At 52.8% G+C, this 17,294-nt stretch overlaps 6 protein-coding genes; 3 read left to right on the top strand and 3 right to left on the bottom strand.

Annotated features, from left to right (window-relative positions):
- The first annotated feature begins 1,146 nt into the window (after positions 1-1,146).
- Positions 1,147-2,606, top strand: CHC_T00007214001 (hypothetical protein). XM_005710705.1 is given in 2 exon segments: positions 1,147-2,577; positions 2,578-2,606. 1 exon segment carries the CDS (start codon positions 1,147-1,149, stop codon positions 2,575-2,577), a length of 1,431 nt encoding a protein of 476 aa, XP_005710762.1. The 3' UTR covers positions 2,578-2,606.
- An 823-nt stretch (positions 2,607-3,429) lies between these two features.
- Positions 3,430-5,046, top strand: CHC_T00007213001 (hypothetical protein). XM_005710704.1 is given in 2 exon segments: positions 3,430-4,953; positions 4,954-5,046. The coding sequence occupies 1 exon segment, from the start codon at positions 3,430-3,432 to the stop codon at positions 4,951-4,953; it is 1,524 nt and encodes a 507-aa protein (XP_005710761.1). The 3' UTR covers positions 4,954-5,046.
- A 1,326-nt stretch (positions 5,047-6,372) lies between these two features.
- Positions 6,373-8,854, top strand: CHC_T00008781001 (Aconitate hydratase, mitochondrial). XM_005710703.1 is given in 3 exon segments: positions 6,373-6,527; positions 6,618-8,787; positions 8,788-8,854. The coding sequence occupies 2 exon segments, from the start codon at positions 6,373-6,375 to the stop codon at positions 8,785-8,787; spliced, it is 2,325 nt and encodes a 774-aa protein (XP_005710760.1). The 3' UTR covers positions 8,788-8,854.
- Positions 8,855-13,575: 4,721 nt separating this feature from the next.
- Positions 13,576-14,127, bottom strand: CHC_T00007212001 (hypothetical protein). XM_005710702.1 is given in 2 exon segments: positions 13,576-13,647; positions 13,648-14,127. The coding sequence occupies 1 exon segment, from the start codon at positions 14,125-14,127 to the stop codon at positions 13,648-13,650; it is 480 nt and encodes a 159-aa protein (XP_005710759.1). The 3' UTR covers positions 13,576-13,647.
- Positions 14,128-14,453: 326 nt separating this feature from the next.
- On the bottom strand, positions 14,454-14,705 carry CHC_T00007211001 (hypothetical protein). The gene has a single exon (XM_005710701.1). It carries the CDS (start codon positions 14,703-14,705, stop codon positions 14,454-14,456), a length of 252 nt encoding a protein of 83 aa, XP_005710758.1.
- A 550-nt stretch (positions 14,706-15,255) lies between these two features.
- CHC_T00009383001 (dolichyl pyrophosphate Glc1Man9GlcNAc2 alpha-1, 3-glucosyltransferase, family GT57) lies at positions 15,256-16,902 on the bottom strand. XM_005710700.1 is given in 2 exon segments: positions 15,256-15,297; positions 15,298-16,902. 1 exon segment carries the CDS (start codon positions 16,900-16,902, stop codon positions 15,298-15,300), a length of 1,605 nt encoding a protein of 534 aa, XP_005710757.1. The 3' UTR covers positions 15,256-15,297.
- Between the last annotated feature and the right edge of the window lie 392 nt (positions 16,903-17,294).

Genomic DNA, 17,294 nt, shown 5'->3' with positions numbered 1-17,294 from the left:
TGTGCAGCTCGGGGAAGTGCGTCCCGCCTTCCGACCCACGCGAGGTCCCCGACCCGGAAGCCGTGGCGGAGGGTGCCGGCATAGCGGGGGTGGGTTTTGAGAGACGGAGTAAGGAGTACGGTACGGTGAAAGGAGACATGATGCACTTTGGTTGCAGCAATGCTACGTTTCGCAGAATTTCGGATGCAGGATTTCGGATGCCTTTTTCCCGCGAAAATGAAGAATGGCTAACTCGTATTCGTCAACCATCGAGGCATTGCGCAATTTCGAGCAGTTCAGATGTCGCGGCGGCTTTTCGATTTTCACCACTTGCTCTTTGTCACCCAAAAGGAGCTTTGGACTGCAATCCACCCCGTACCTGCAGGACTGTCTTCTATGAAGAGGTCGGAGACAACAACAAGCGACGTGGTGTCAAAACATTGAAAGCTTCGTCAACATCGAAATCATGGAAGCGATTCATGAAATGCGAGTGTACTGCAGGTCAGTAACGTGCGCTCCGGCTACTGCGAAGCTAACCCTGCACTTCTCCGTTGATAAGAGCCATCGTGTTTTGAAGTATACTGCTAACTCGCAAAAATATGGAGTTGCTTCCGTCCCCACTCACACGTAAAAGTGCTCCTGAAGTGGTGGAAAGCCTACTTCACTGTCATCTTGACGATGTCAAGAAACGATGTGAAGATGTCATAAGTGAGTAACGAAGTTAGCGGGGAAGGAGCCCGCCATGCCTTGCATGATGGTATAACCTTCCGAGGAGGAGCGAGTGACCGCTATCCGCACTCCGGAGAGAATTTTTCAATTTTCCGTAGAAATTTTGTGCCCTGCGTATGGTACGCGAGAGGGTTATGAGAAACGCTCAACGTCCACTTCCGACCACAACATCCACGTTTACCGAAGCCCGTGGCCTTCTGCATCCTAGCCGATCCCATCTTTTACTCTACAATTTCCATTCCGTAGCAGTCAAAGCGAAGCAGGGGTCAAGCTTCGCGCACGGGTGGAAAGACAGAGAAAATGCCGCGGGTTTGACAAGGGTCGTTGCATTTCTTCGGTCGATGACCATAGCTACTTGTTTCGCGTATCCTCTCCTCTCGTACGGCAGACTATATCCGTACAGGTTTTCGAGGACCCAACGTTCTGGGTCTCAGTGCGATGCGCTCGGATTCTGCACCAGGGCTCTCTCAGAGTATTTTTGAGGATCTCGCTGACGCCGCCGCCAAATCGAAACGTCTTATCACTCGCTTGTACGAGTCTCCGCATGCAGTCCAATGCGTTTTTCGTGCGTTGCCGCCCATCGCACGTCTGTACGTGGCACGAATTATCTACCTGCCGTCGAATCAGGAGGTTAGTGTCGATAGTTTCCGACAATGCCTGCGCCGCCGCCAGCGCGCTTACGATCGTCACGACAGTGCGATTCTTGCTCTCAAAGCGCTTCACGTGCTTGTAGAAGTGGAAACCCTTGTCGATGGACCGGGCCGCAAGGAAACACGATTGCAGCTTAATGATAAGTTCGCTGAAAATCTGCGGAGATCTGTAACCTATGGCGTCGAACCAGTCTTCGGCGGTCCATGCGAGGACATTGAGATGGTTGACGTCGAAAGTCGGGAGGTGGTCACGAAGAAAATGGACGAGTTCTCCGCGGCAAAGCTTGACCGGATTCTGAACTTTCTCGTAGAATCGAACGGTTCCAACGCTCCGGGTGGGACTGTTGTCCAAGCGCTTGCGCAGGTTGGGATCCTGGAATCCAAATCGATTGGACTGTGTATCACGAGCTCTGGATTTCAGTTTCTTTTGAAGGACTCGTTCGCTCAGTTGTGGGTGCTACTGCGAAGTATCGTGAATACGCAGTTTCGAGGTGAGGAGCTGGATGCTTGGGAGCTAATTTTCAAACTGTCCTTTGCGTGCCCTGGGAAAGAATATCGCGATCCACATCTCTCCAAATGTCAGCGAGAATTAATGGCAGAGCTGCACGAGCTAGGTATTGTAAGGCTTGGAGAAGATGCCACTTTCCGTCCCACCACAGTTGGTGTTCGTCTACTAACCTCGGCCAGTCGGATTCAGTCAGGACCAGCGTCAACAGCAGACGCATCGTCGATGGTGAAAATCGCAGGAGAGATTGAGATCTTCGTTGAAACAAACTTTCGCGTCTACGCGTATACCACTTCAAATTTTCAGACTAATTTGCTTGCCCTCTTCACGCATATGCGGTACAAACTGCCCAGCATGGTAGTAGGACACCTAACTAGAGACGCAGTGCGAAGAGCTCTGATGAGTGGGATCACTGGGGATCAAATTATTGGCTATTTAAACGCTCACGCCCACCCAAGGATGAAAAGAGGAGTGATTCCTTCGAATGTGAGTGACGAAATTAGATTGTGGGAAGCTGAACAGGATCGAGTCCAGACAACTCCTGGAGTACTTCTAAGTGACTTTGAAAGTCAAGAAGCATTTGAAAAAGTAATGTCGTACGCTTACGACTTAGGAGCCAGCGTCTGGAGTGACCGGGACCGATTAAAGGTAATAGTAGCTAGAGAAGCATATGGGTCTGTGAGAGGCTTCATGAATTCCAATGATTTGCATTAAAGGAGCAAATCATCTCGAGTGTCCCGAAATACTTTCGATTGCTTTTCCAGAAATTATAACAGCATAAAGAGTAACATCCACCTTCACCCCCAACTCTTTCATTTTCTGCACGACGCAGTACAAAATCAATCTATTGAAAGCTCCTGGGCCTGGTCAAAAGACAGACCCCTTGTAAAGAAGCAAAAGGTGAAAAAGGGTAGCCACTTTTTCACTGACGTGGCAGTTGATTCCGCATGAGTTGCCATCTTCAATGGTATTTATCTTTAGTCACCTGAACGGAAAAACTGGAAATAGATTTGAAATCTTTCGAGCATGCCTCCTCGTGATTGTGTTCAAAACGTTTTCCACATTTGCTCAAATGATGATTGTGTGTTTATCAAAACTAACGAGTGTCGATGTTTTTTGTGGCAAATAGGTGTCTATCGGTTTATACCGAAGATACCTTATCTGGCTCTGATGTTCGACACCGCCAAATCTATAACGTCAGAACGCGTTGTCGCTCGTCTTGTCTGAGCGTAGCGAAGTACAGTAAAGCTTTACTGTAGCGTGTTGCGAAGTAACCTGTTCCAACGTAACGTGGAGAGACGATATCAGAACGATTTTCAGAAATTCAGGCTTCTAAAAAATTTTCGGGGATTGCTTTTTGATTTGTGCTCATCGCAGGCCTTACGATGCCCGCCCAGCGCTCAACTAGGACCCGTGTCACTCTTCGGAAAGAAAACGCAGGTGTGCGAGACCTTTTGTGCCCTCCGCTCGGCACATGCAACTCCGGGAGTAGGCATGCGCGGCTGAGAAGAAGATATTCTACCGCTTGACCCTCGACACTGAGGCAGGCCACCTTGATGCTTGCTGATGTTACGACGGGTAGTCTCGACAAGCGCGAGAGAGCCGAAGGACATAATTCGAGAGCTGAAACGACACGTGCACCGGCTGTACAAACACATCCATCCCGATCGTCTTGGACAATTTCCGCAACATAGAAAGGTCAACGAGGCTTCGTTCCAGGTCCTACAGTCTGCTATTGAGCGGCATTTCGATCGCGTCGAAGCGAGGACAAGAAATATCCCACCCCAGGCTTTCCAACCGCCAAAAGAACTGACTTTCTTCGCGAAAGCAAAGCCAAAGTCTTCGAAAGGGAAGCACGAACAAAACGTCAACGATTATGGACTCCACAAGGCGGTGGTCCCATTCCACGAGACTAATCTGGGACATGCATTGCATAGCCTGTTCGAATCGTTAGGTCTTGAGCCACCCCCGCAAAATATTTTGCCAGGCCGCAGACCTGGTCCATTGGGGCAAGAAGGGCAACGATTCTCCTCTCTGACTGAGCTCATACGGCATGCTCGACGTGTTATCATGTCCAACGTCCAGAGACAGCAGACCGGGAATCCCCGCACGGCAGAATCAGACCTTGACGATGAGATGCTTGTCACACGACTAGCATTGCAGAGGTCGCGTGGACTTTACGTGACGCTCGGAGCCGGGTTACCACCAAAGGCAAAGCTTGTGGTGATATTTCGACGGCTAGCACGAACATTATCTGAAGTGAGGACAAAGTACCTGTCCAATCTAGTTGTCGAGATGGATGGAGGATTTGACGTCACTCTGAATACTGAGGGCGCGTATCCATGGATGCAGCTTGGAGCGTGCGCGTCAACAGAGACGTGGCGAGATAGCTTGTCCTCCTCCGAGGTAGTCGCGGCTTGTCAGAAAAGCAACAAGCACATGACTAGGCTACGAGAGCTGGAGGCCAGGGTAGCGATTAAGTTAGGGATCAAACTTGTGATGCACAACATTAATGTACTGGGGATTGAGAATGATGAAACGAAGGGGGAAGCGGGTAGGGAAGATAGTAATCATGAACGGATGGAAAGGATGCTACGGGCAAGTGCAGCACTCGACTCATACGAGCAGCTACTACTGAGTCTGATTAGCAGCGAGGTGGAATCAAGACAGGTCCGCGAACAGGTATCCGTGGCTCTGATGATCGACGAGAGTGACGGGGTGCAATGCGAGGCGGAGCAAGGGGTAATCCGAGTTGGGCTTTCGACAGGGGCAGATGCAGTGCTATCGGCGCTGTCTTCACATGGAAGAGGAGTGCATGAAAGGTTCGAACAAGTGCGGTGCGAGCGGGTAGCGGAGGAGAAGCGCGTGGCGAACGTCAAGCGGGCGGTAGGAATCAACAGCCTGCGGCGGGCGGAGTCGGTGAGCACGCGGGAATGGGGCGAAGCGCTCGCGCACATGAGGGCGGACGCGGGGCGGCTGCGCGGCGTGCTCGACGGGGTGCCTGTAGTAATCGGGACGCAGGCACGGGTAATTGTGGAGAGCGGTGAGGTCGAAGTGCCGCATGACTTTTACAGGACAATACGGGTGTAGCACTCCGGGGATCGGAACGGGGTAAGTTACCGTAATAGATATACAGTCTGTACATTGCTTAGTAGTGGGAAAATAAACATGGCGACGCGTCGAGACGCATTAGTACATGGCGACGTGGCGGGCGGAGATGGCGAACTCGAACTGCGCGTGATGTCTCCACTCGGCGAGCTGCAATTCGTCGGAGGAGACGTGCAGGTCATCCATGGAGATTTCCGGCGGTTCCTCGTCTGCGACGGCGTCGCTCTCGGACGCGTAACCCGTTCGTGGCGGGGGCTCGATTCTGGCGACGGGCTTCCGCGGCTCCTTCTCGTTGGTGACGGCGTGGGCAGTGGCGACGGCGGACGCGACGAGCTGGCGCGCGATGGCGGTCGAGGCCACGGCGGCGGAGACGTGCGGCGGGCGCGGCGGGGGGCTCTTGCGCTTGGTGGCCTTCTTGAGGCGCTTGAGAAGCGCGGTGGAGTACGAGGACGGTGGGCGCGGCGCGGCCGGCGAGTAGCGCGGCGCGGCGGCGTGCGGCACGAGCGGGCCTTCCATGCGGGATTGGCGGGCGGAGGGGTGCGGAGGGGTGCGGGGCGCGGGGAGGGCAGTGGGGACGCGGGGAAGGCGTGCGGGGGTGGTGGAAGGTGGCGCCGGGCGTGCAGGGAAGCGCAAGCGTATGTACGCAGGGGGAGCGGGTTTGCAAGGTTGATCCCGCGACGTTTCCTCCTTTCGCGCGGGTCGCGAGTTGCGCCGGATGCGGAAACGGCACACTTCGGGACATGCATGTAGAAATTGGGCTGGCGATTGCACCTATTTTTCTTTTCTCACCATTCCGCTCGTTCGGGGAGAATCCGCCGCGCTTACAGAACGCTCTGTCAGCGCGGCCGGCGCCAATCCCGATCTCGTTGGCCGCGCCACCACTCGACTGCTACAATCGTAGTATGATAAACGCCTGAAGACCCCTACAGTTGTCAAGAGAATCTCCACCAAGCGATCCAACACCAAAATTCAATTTTTTTTGTTTAGTCTCGCATTTCCCGGCTCCTGCACCACTCGGCGGATACTGCGCCCCTATACTGTACGCTGCTGCCAGATCTGCAACGTGTACATCGAGTACGGGCGGTGTAAGGCCCGAATGACTGCCCCGGCACCATCGCCAGCTTGCTCCGCTCGCCCCGGACCTCGCGCCCCCTGCCTGGATCGCCACACACACACCCCCCCCCCCCCAGCCCGCCAGACGGGCCAATCGCGAACGCCCTGCTGCGCCCAACCAAACGCTCCCAGGCATGCGCAATCCAATCTGCCCATGGTCCCACCGACCGTCTCCAACGTAAAATTTAAGTCACCTTCGGCGTCCTCTCACCCCCGCCCTCTTTCTCCTCCAACCTCAACCCCCAACCCCCCTCCCCCGCCCCCATCCCACGATCCCCCCCCGCCGCAATGGGTCGCGCCACCCACATCCCGCGCCAGCTCACGCGCGCGTTCCGCGTATCCGCGGCCGCGCGCGCCACCCCCATGGCGCCGCTGGAGCCGCACAATCACCTAGAGCCGGTGTACGCGGCCATCGACGATCGCCTGACCACAGTGCGCAGCAAGTACGTAGCCCGCCCAATTCCGCCGTGTCCCTCCGTCCGCGTCTCCGCATGCCGCGTCTAACCGCCCCGCTCCGTCCCCCCCGCGCGCAGGCTCAACCGCCCGCTCTGCCTCGCAGAGAAGGTCCTGTACGGACACCTGGACGACCCCGAGCAGGTCCCCGTGCGCGGCGAGACCTTCCTCAAGCTCCGCCCCGAGCGCGTCGCGCTCCAGGATGCCACGGCACAGATGGCCGTCATTCAGTTCATGGCATCCGCCCGCCCGCAGGTCGCCGTCCCGTCCACCATCCATTGCGACCATCTCATCGCCGCCGAGGTGGGTGCAGTGGCCGATCTGGTGAAGGCGAAGGACCAGAACAAAGAGGTCTTCGACTTTCTCGCCTCCGCAGCCGCCAAGTACGGCCTGGGCTTCTGGAAGCCCGGGTCTGGTATCATTCATCAGATTGTTCTTGAGAATTACGCCTTTCCGGGTCTCTTGATGATCGGTACGGATTCGCACACTCCTAATGCTGGCGGCCTCGGTGCTTGCGCTGTGGGTGTCGGAGGCGCCGATGCTGTCGATGTAATGGTCGGCTTGCCGTGGGAGGTCAAGGCTCCCAATGTTATCGGCGTCAAGTTGACTGGCAGGCTGCAGGAGTGGGCCTCTCCGAAGGATGTTATTCTCAAGGTTGCTGGTATTCTCACTGTCAAGGGAGGCACAGGCGCGATAGTTGAGTACTTTGGTGATGGCGTGGATTCTCTCAGTTGCACTGGAATGGGCACCATTTGCAACATGGGCGCCGAGATCGGCGCGACTACATCTATGTTCCCATACAACGACCGCATGGGTGATTATCTAAAGTCCACCGGTCGTGAGGGTGTAGCCAGTCTTGCCGATTCCTTCTCAGAGCACTTGCGCGCTGACGAGAACGCCGTATACGACCAGCTCATTGAGATTAATCTCTCCGAGTTAGAGCCGCATGTCAACGGGCCATTCACCCCCGATCTTGCGCATCCGCTCTCCAAGTTCAAGGAGGAGGTTGTCAAGAACGGCTGGCCGACTGAGCTTTCTGCAGGTCTCATCGGGTCCTGCACTAACTCTTCGTACGAAGACATGTCTCGAGCTGCTTCCATTGTCGACCAGGCCCTGTCCCATGGGTTGAAGACAAAGTCTATTTTCAATATCACACCCGGATCAGAGCAAGTACGCGCAACAATTGCGCGTGACGGAATTTTGAATACCTTCACAGAGGCTGGCGGGACAGTGTTGGCAAACGCTTGTGGGCCCTGCATCGGTCAGTGGAACAGATCGGACGTTCCGAAGGGCACGCCCAATTCTATCATTACCTCGTTCAATCGCAACTTCTCGCAGCGTAATGACGGAAACCCCAAGACCCACGCGTTTGTTGCGTCGCCAGAAATTGTGACCGCCATGTCCATTGCTGGATCACTCGAGTTTAACCCGACAGTCGACACCCTCAAGGGCCCGGACGGCGTGGAATTCAAGTTGCATCCGCCTAGCGGTGATGAACTCCCCTCCAAAGGCTTCGATCCTGGGGAGGACACCTTCCAACCTCCGGTCGAGGATGGAAGCGGTGTGGATGTCTCCATCGCGGAAGACTCTCAGCGACTTGCGCTTCTCGAGCCTTTTACTGCATGGGATGGAAAGGACTATGAAAACCTGCCAATCCTCATCAAGGCCAGGGGAAAATGCACAACTGACCACATTTCAATGGCGGGGCCATGGCTCAAATATCGTGGCCATCTTGATAACATCTCTAACAATATGCTAATTGGAGCTGTGAATGACCACAATGGCGAGATCAACAGCGTCAGGCATGTCGTGACTGGAGACTATGCCGGTGTGCCAGACACAGCTCGTGCGTACAAGGCCGAAGGCTTGCAATGGGTCGTCATCGGAGACGAGAACTATGGGGAAGGGTCGAGCCGCGAGCACGCCGCTCTGGAACCCCGCCACCTCGGTGGTGTTGCTGTGATCGTCAAGTCGTTTGCGCGTATTCATGAGACCAACCTGAAGAAGCAAGGCATGCTTCCCCTCACTTTCGCCGATACTGCCGACTATGATAAGATCAGCCCAGAGGACCGGATATCGCTTGTAGACCTTGCCAACCTTACGCCCGGCAAGCCAGTAACTATGAAAGTTACAAAACAGGACGGAGTAGTTGTAGAAGTGACTCTGAACCACACATTCAACGACGAGCAATTGGAATGGTTCAAGGCGGGGTCGGCATTGAATAAGATTAAGAAAGATCTTGGGGCGTAATATTGGATTGGGCTTTACCACTTTTGTTTCCTTCCGCGAGGGAAGTAAAGATTCACACGTTTTTACACTTTGACATAGCATATTTGTGACTTCTTTTCCGGTCTCGTCGTTGGCAATACTGTATCTCGTCACGCGCTGCATTACCCAACATCGGAAGCCGAGTTGCATGTCCGCGAATCAAGTTTGTTCGCCCGTGCCATCGTATGTGTTTGCACTGCATCGAAACTACAATAGTAGCAACAAAGGCTCTCCTCCATTGCCATAGCACCGTGGATCCCTCGTAAGCCTATGACTTGAATGTACGAAGAGGCGCCTGTATTTCACATCACTGTACATATTTTCCACGCCGAGCAACTTCAGCATGCTAGTGTAGTACATTAAATAGGTTTCTAAAGTCGTACAACTTGGACAATTTGAGCAAAATAAGCAAGTAGCCTCTGAAACAGATGTGTTTGAGGCGCAGTATGAACGTGCTTGTCAATTCCTGTACAGTACTGTACACATGTAGAAAACAATTCTAGTGATAGAAACGTTATATGGTGTAGAACCCCCAGACTAGTCCGTCTTTTAGCATGTTTTGCGGGTGCTCTAGCCTCTCCATAGATGTTTGTTCCGCAACGCCGCAGTTGACGCGCTCGCTTTGCACATGGGTTGATGTTGTGTGTCATCTTGAGGACAGAAGAGGAGGGTCGCATCTTAAGAGTTAAAAAATCAGTCTTTCTATGTAAGGTATCTGAAGCGCAATGATTTAATGCTCGAAAGTAAACCCTGACACGGAGTGTTGACTTGTTCGGCGCATCCAGGAAGGGACTGTGAATGATTGCGCATGGGGTTGCACGGGCCTTGTTCAGCCTCCAATGTTAGCATTGACACCAGGGTGGTTGCCGTCCTTCGAAAGAGCGCGAATTGTCCAACAATTCGGCTGTGCAAGGCCAACCAAACTTTGCTGACTTGCTCTTTGCTGACTTGCTCTTTGCAGGATACCATATACTGTACGTAACTTTACTGTACTCTTGGCAAGATATCTACGATATTATTGCCTTGCTGTTGGTAATATCCAGAAATTCAGACCAGCCAATGGGAATAGAACAGCAGGGAGCTCTAGATCATAAAAACTTTGAACAGTCAATGGGGCGCCAAACAAATGCTACGGGTATGGATTGTCACACACGCGTGTGGCAAGTGAAGGCGTAGTTGAGGTGCATATTCTCATTTGTACTGTAGAGCGAAAAAGTATCCGGTTGTTAACGCAGTCAAATGCACTAGAGGATATCCTGCGCAGATGCGTTGTGGCGCCACGCAAGTAGCATGATAATCCTTGTGTCGCTCGCATGATTAGCAGCACCCTGTTACGTAAATATCCACTGACAATTGTTGTGCACTTACTGTACATGGGGCCATGCATAGTGACATGCATAGCGTTATGGATGGAGGCGGTCGAGCTCCGCCCTAAAAAGAATGGCGGTCAGATGAGATTGAAAGATGGAAGGGTGTACGATTAAAAAAATGGGGAAAACTTGGCAACGCCCTTGCCTCATGTTGCACAGAAGAATGGACCGAATCAAGACTATCTCCTGGGATAAATGAACTGTACGTTATGCTCGCAAATTGGAAGACACACTCTAAAGCATTGCAATAGCACACTTTTTGTACCCCGATTCTGTAGCAAGAGGGGAGACACACGAGACACGAGATACTTCGAGGTTTGCGTGTTAGGGTGGAAGGAGGTTCCAGTCGATACTGTTGTAGCTGCACTGTGCGCCATCGCCATAGACGCCAGCCTGGTCACTTCGCAAACTGGATGCTCAGACTGGTCCTGCGAGTGGGTCGACGATAATAAGTGGATGTTCATTTGTAGTTGCAGGCATAAACAGGTAAACCTATGTTGGCGGTAGCTGCGTCTCCGACAGATTTTCGCGCGCCTCTGGAACGTCGACACTACGGTACGTGTACCGTTTGTGTTCGAAATGGGGGGTGCTACTACGGTATGGTCTTTCCGAAGCTGTTGTCGAATCGAGGCTCAGACGCACAAGGGATAAGGGTAGCGAGGTGAGTCAACTCCTCAAAAACGGAATATGGATCACCGGAACCCGTTTCGAGTAAAACAACTGGATGCATCTCGACAAGGGGTGCATCTCGTTAGCAGCGCAATTGCAACGGGTGGCATCCATTGGCCCGGAGCATGTCGACTTGCATGGGTCCCCAAAAACGGAGGCTTTCCTGGCATCCAGAAAGCAATTGTCATTTTCTCACACGACGCACCCGAAAAGAAGAAAAAAATCCAGCCGCGTCTGTAAAGCGGCACGCCAGACTAACGACGGCCATTGAAGCACTGTCAGGCGCTCTCTGCGCAACAATGCAGCTGCGGTGTCCGCGGGTGTTGCGCTAGCGGGAGAAAATCTGCCGTTTGCAGAATGCGGCAGCCTCCACCTCGGACGATGCCATTGGCTGCGCAGCCCTCGTGACGCCCGAGGCATCTCCAGAACCTTCGCGCGGCGGCGGGCCGTTCGGGGCCGCACTCGCGCGCGTCAGCGCATGTAAACACATTGCCCACTTACAGGGCGTTTCGCCTGCAAGCACACGCCCCCGCACCGCCCGTTTGGGGCACATGCTGTGCTTCGCTGGTGCTCTCGTTTTCTGCACTTGGCCCGGTGCAGGCGACGCCTGGCGGGCCGCCTTGCCGTCTCTGAGGGCGGTTTTTTTTGTTTTATTTCTGGGGGTTGCGAGACGAACATCTTGGAACGGTACATAAGATAGCTGGCGACCCTCCACCCTTCATCATTTCTCTCCTCACACCTCCCCATCTCCTCACACGACAGCTTCGACTTCTTCGGATACACACTCTACCCCACTTCGTTCGTATTCACGACACCTCTACGCCTCTTACGACATCATGCAGATTTTCGTCAAGACCCTCACCGGGAAGACCATCACTCTCGAGGTCGAGTCCTCGGACACCATCGAGAATGTGAAGACGAAGATTCAGGACAAGGAAGGCATCCCCCCTGACCAGCAGAGGCTCATCTTCGCCGGTAAGCAGCTTGAAGACGGACGCACCCTCTCCGACTACAACATCCAGAAGGAGTCTACTCTCCATCTCGTCCTTCGTCTTCGTGGAGGCATGCAGATTTTCGTCAAGACCCTCACCGGCAAGACCATCACCCTGGAGGTCGAGTCTTCGGACACCATTGAGAACGTGAAGACTAAGATTCAGGACAAGGAAGGAATCCCGCCTGACCAGCAGCGTTTGATCTTCGCTGGAAAGCAGCTCGAGGACGGCCGCACCCTTTCCGATTACAACATTCAGAAGGAATCCACTCTCCACTTGGTGCTGCGTCTTCGTGGTGGTATGCAGATTTTTGTCAAGACCTTGACTGGAAAGACTATCACCCTGGAGGTTGAGGCCTCGGACACTATTGAGAATGTGAAGACGAAGATTCAGGACAAGGAGGGCATCCCGCCTGACCAGCAGAGGCTTATCTTCGCTGGCAAGCAGCTCGAGGACGGTCGCACTCTCTCTGACTACAACATCCAAAAGGAGTCTACTCTTCATTTGGTTCTTCGTCTCCGTGGAGGAATGCAGATTTTTGTCAAGACGCTAACAGGCAAGACAATTACCCTTGAGGTCGAGTCTTCGGACACTATTGAGAACGTGAAGACTAAGATTCAGGATAAGGAGGGTATCCCACCTGACCAGCAGAGGCTTATCTTCGCCGGCAAGCAGCTCGAGGATGGACGTACGTTGAACGACTACAACATCCAGAAGGAATCTACCCTCCATCTGGTGCTTCGCCTTCGCGGCGGTATGCAGATCTTTGTCAAGACCCTCACGGGCAAGACCATCACCCTTGAGGTCGAGTCTTCGGACACCATCGAGAACGTTAAGACTAAGATTCAGGACAAGGAGGGTATCCCGCCTGACCAGCAGAGGCTTATCTTCGCCGGCAAGCAGCTCGAGGATGGGCGTACGTTGAACGACTACAACATCCAGAAGGAATCTACCCTCCATCTGGTGCTTCGCCTTCGCGGTGGTATGCAGATCTTTGTCAAGACCCTCACGGGCAAGACCATCACCCTGGAGGTCGAGTCTTCGGACACCATCGAGAACGTGAAGACTAAGATTCAGGACAAGGAGGGTATCCCACCTGATCAGCAGAGGCTTATCTTCGCTGGTAAGCAGCTCGAGGATGGGCGTACGTTGAACGACTACAACATCCAGAAGGAATCTACTCTCCATCTGGTGCTTCGCCTTCGCGGTGGTATGCAGATCTTTGTCAAGACCCTCACGGGCAAGACCATCACCCTGGAGGTCGAGTCTTCGGACACCATCGAGAACGTTAAGACTAAGATTCAGGACAAGGAGGGTATCCCGCCTGATCAGCAGAGGCTTATCTTCGCCGGCAAGCAGCTCGAGGATGGGCGTACGTTGAACGACTACAACATCCAGAAGGAATCTACCCTCCATCTGGTGCTTCGTCTACGCGGTGGTATGTAAGAGTAGTAGGTGCTGGTTCGAACACAGTGAGGACTAGGTGGGCTGGTTAGATTTGCATTCGTGCTCATTTAGCCGAAGTCTCCGTGAAATAAACGCTCCTTTCTTAATATGAGCATGTGTTGCCCTAAAAATTGAATTGATTCCAGATAGCGTAAGTTCATCCGAGTTATAGGGTCACGTCATTGTTTGGCCCTCTCGCCAGATCGTTGATCACTTTCGAGAATGTGGCCGGAGGTTTGAACTACCTCTACTCTTCTAAGTTTGCGGCGAAACAACTGTATCTCTGCTGTTTGATAGTGTACACTACAGTTTATTGATGTTAGATATGAACTGTGAAGTATTGACTATGCTGAGCCGCGTGCATCCTAAAGCCAGAGAGCTTCCTGCAACCCAACATATCCTGCTTTGGCTGGCACAGATCCACCAAATGGGGACGGAACAACTCTAGTTTGTGATGAAGAAGCAGCATTCTGCTGGCCACTTCGCATTCTACTGGCACTTGCAGCTGCTTTTTCACTCTGAGCCGCGGTCCCGCCAGCCGCTGCAGCTGCTCGCGCTTCAATTATCTCCTGCTTAATCTTCAATGCTCGTGGGTACTTGATCTCGCTTTCCTTTGTCTTCAGCAAGTATTCCTCGATCCCGCCAGCCTTGCGAATGTTTCGCATTGCACGCGTCGTCATGCGGAACTTGAGCATCCTTCCGAGCGTCTCGCTAAACATCGACTTGACCTGCACGTTGGGCTTCCATGTTCGTCTCGTCTTGTTTTCGGCAAACGAGATCTTATTCCCAAACTGTATCATGCGGTTGGCGAATAAGCCCCTATATGAACGGTTGAAGCGCGGCATTGTCTAAGCCTTTGCGATCAACGAACTGAGGACAGGGGCCTTGTCGATAAAACTGGGCTTGTTAGGGTTAGTGCGTGTGGCTTCGTGATGGGTGATATTTCCAAGAAGTATTGAACGCTTCCCTTGGAAGGGGGTGAAGTGGCTTGAATGTTGTTCAGATATTCTTGAGATCAACACAAAGAGATGTTGTTGGGATTTCACGCAGAGGAGCTGTCCTGCTCCCGGAATTGTTCGAGCACACACGGAGAATCACAAAGTGTTCATAACAATTTTTTTTTGAAATTTGTTGCATACAACCATCGGATAAGGGCATCGGGAGCTGGCCATCACTTCCTGCTCCACGTGCCCGAGTTGTCCCTTCGTAGAAAAACTAGTCCCAAAGTTTGCGGAGTGCCCTCGCGTCTGCCCATTTGCTGCCGCTGAAAACGTCCCCCAGTACCCACGCTGCCATCCTCTTCAGCAAACGGCAGTGTCCTTTGCAGACAGCCCTCGATCTCTCGACGATGTCGAAGTCCTGCAAGGGTCTGTTCGATGAGCTGGTCCGTTGTTTGAGCGATTCGAGATGCGTCATCGAGCATCCCGACAAGAAAAAAGCTCTCAAGGATTGCGTGCAGCCTGATGCTGAAGGTGTGGAGGATTCTTGCAAAGCAATTCGGGTGGCGTACTCACAATGCAGAAAAGCTCAGCTTGATATGAGGCGTCGCATACGCGGCGCCCCTGGGTACTAACGTCATTGTCAATCAATACATTCGGTTATGGGGGCTAGCAAGAGCAAAAGCGAAGGTGGCAAATCTGAAGCCTTCGAAAGCAACTTTGATGCAAGTTTTAGTAGAAACTGAGACTACTGGAGCACGGAAGCACCGGCCACAAGATAATACGATAATAAGAACCACTGCCAGTCTGCGCTCAGGTGTGGCATAGGCGCTTTCCTCATGCAGAGATCACGTAACGCGACAAAATGCAGAACATGTCTCTCTGGCCAGAAGTAAACCATTCCGTTCTATACAGAAAAAAAGGCTTGTGGCAATTCCTTCCATAAGAAGTCACAGTCTCTCTTAAACATGGCCATGCGCAAGGCAGAAGCATTCTCAGGGGAACGGAATGCGCTCGTGTTTTCTCGGCATCACCAGAAGCAGGAAGCACATTGGCTCACGATTTTTATTTCTTATCCTAATTCGAACTAGCGTTTCGCCCGTCGGCCATACCGTAAGTGAGCAATGTGATCATAAAAAAGGCAACCAGAACGCCAATCGCACCATAGACAGACACCAGTAGAAGCGGCAGAAACTGCAATCGCTCGCCGAATAGAGCTCTATGCACCCCGCCAAACCCTGCATAAAGTTCCAACAGTATAGTTCCGGCTGCGTAGAGCGAAAGCATCGAATGCCTCAACGACCATTTATCAGTCATCAAAGTCTGCATAGCAGAAACGTGGTAGGCAATGAAGTGCGCGATCTTAAACATACTCTCGCCTTTTTCCTGTACAAGGGGAAAGAGCGCAAACTGGCCGCCTAGTGAAAGCCATAGAAATGCTTCCTTCACTGCGGTGTTGTCAGTGATACCTGCCAACGCTGCTAGCGGAAGAAGCGGGACGAGGACAGCTTTCTCATGAACGTGCCATCCAATAGAGAAAGCGGCGAGCGTTGCGTGGGCGGTCGCCAGAAGAAGCTGATCTGGCCTTCTTGATAAGTGGAGAAGCGCGGGAATTAACGAAGCAAGCAACGCTGTCGCACAAATCATAGGTGTTGGGTTCCACAACACGGCAAACGGCGTCCGACCGCCGATGTGCCCTGTGGTCGGGTCTACGTCCACTGTGCGCAGCGAAAGCCCAAACGAGACCAGCAGCTTGTCGGCTGTGGCGTAGAGGGCCCAGAAGTTTGGCGCCCAATATGCATGTAACAAGCCGCGATCGAAGGGAAACAGGCGTGACATGACCTGTGCAAGTAGGTCTGTTCCGCCTGCAAAGTAAAGCGGTGCCCACAGCGCAGTCAGAGTTAAAATCGTTGCCAGGGCAATCGTGAACAGGCGAATGACGCAGTCGGATGCTTTTGGAGACGTCTTGTGAATAGCGGCGAGAATGTATATGGCGACTACTGGGGCGGTAGGGAGCAAAGTGTGTTTGATATTAAGTGCTGCAACGAAAGCTATTGCACCGCTAGATAGTCTGCCCGAATAGAAGAAAGCAAGAGACAGCATTAAGACGGCAATAGGGAGGCTATTGTACTGAAAATGAATGTTATCGACCAGCGTTAGGCCTGGCGCAAGAAGAACGAGTCCGACGGCCTTTGCGAGTCCTCCTTTGTGGCGTGCCTTTTCAGTTGCTACGGAAGAGACCAGAAGTTTTGTTGAGATAAATAAGAGCACTTCTGGTACGAGCACCGATGAGCGCATAAAAGACACGACAGGCTTGGTTGCGTAGTTGTGATTGTCAAGATCGACTAAAGGAGGATGGAAAAAGGCAGCGATGCAGGACTGAACGTATTCGAAATACGCGAAAAGCGGGGGATAATCGAGAGTCCATTTTGAAGAGGTGTCGACATACCACTGCGAAAGGGGAAGGGTGTGGGTGAGGGCCTTCCAATGGCGGTGGACCTCGAAATCAGTGCTGAAGTGGGCAGGAAACAGAAGAAGTTTGAGGGAGAGAGAGAAAAGAAGGAGGGCGATGGGAAGGGACGAGGATTCGGGACTCGGGATAGACACTACTGCGATAGGAGTCCGGGAGAGCGCATGCTTTGTGACGTCGCCAGGCGATGATGGCACAATCAATTCAGACATCGGGGCGTCTGGGTCGCACATGCGGGCGGAGACAATCCCTGACCGGCACAGCTCAGGCCTTCTAGCGCTTGCACGTTGGTCATTCCTTCTACGCACCGGGAAGGCGTTAAGGGATTGTCGCAAATCGATAACGAGTAGATCTCTTTGGGGGGATGAGACAATGTTGACTCAATGCAGCCGAACAACAAAGAAGAGGCCTTGTTTGGGAGTTGCGGTTCATGAGTTATGCCGTGAAAATGACTGAGACCGACACTTTCTGTAAATAATATGTATTTTCCGATATAAAAACGAGTAATACATTACAGTTTTTTTTTTGTGATGTACTGTACATTTAGTCCACTGCACGAGTGCATCAGCCATAAAAACTCAAACCCTCTCCCTGCGCCTCACAC

The sequence above is a fragment of the Chondrus crispus genome, genomic scaffold (genome assembly GCF_000350225.1).
Source record: "Chondrus crispus Stackhouse genomic scaffold, scaffold_66, whole genome shotgun sequence".
Classification (NCBI taxonomy): Eukaryota; Rhodophyta; class Florideophyceae; order Gigartinales; family Gigartinaceae; genus Chondrus; species Chondrus crispus.
The sequence above is the reverse complement of the archived record's forward strand: the minus strand, read 5'-3'. Positions and strand labels throughout refer to the sequence as shown.

Bases quoted from the DNA above. Each gene is read 5' to 3' on its own strand.
- CHC_T00007214001 (XM_005710705.1), top strand. From the start codon at position 1,147: ATGCGCTCGGATTCTGCACCAGGGCTCTCTCAGAGTATTTTTGAGGAT.
- CHC_T00007213001 (XM_005710704.1), top strand. From the start codon at position 3,430: ATGTTACGACGGGTAGTCTCGACAAGCGCGAGAGAGCCGAAGGACATA.
- CHC_T00008781001 (XM_005710703.1), top strand. From the start codon at position 6,373: ATGGGTCGCGCCACCCACATCCCGCGCCAGCTCACGCGCGCGTTCCGC. The intron at 6,528-6,617 runs GTACGTAGCCCG...CCCCGCGCGCAG, and splicing joins CTGACCACAGTGCGCAGCAA to GCTCAACCGCCCGCTCTGCC.
- CHC_T00007212001 (XM_005710702.1), bottom strand. From the start codon at position 14,127: ATGCCGCGCTTCAACCGTTCATATAGGGGCTTATTCGCCAACCGCATG.
- CHC_T00007211001 (XM_005710701.1), bottom strand. From the start codon at position 14,705: ATGCTCGATGACGCATCTCGAATCGCTCAAACAACGGACCAGCTCATC.
- CHC_T00009383001 (XM_005710700.1), bottom strand. From the start codon at position 16,902: ATGTCTGAATTGATTGTGCCATCATCGCCTGGCGACGTCACAAAGCAT.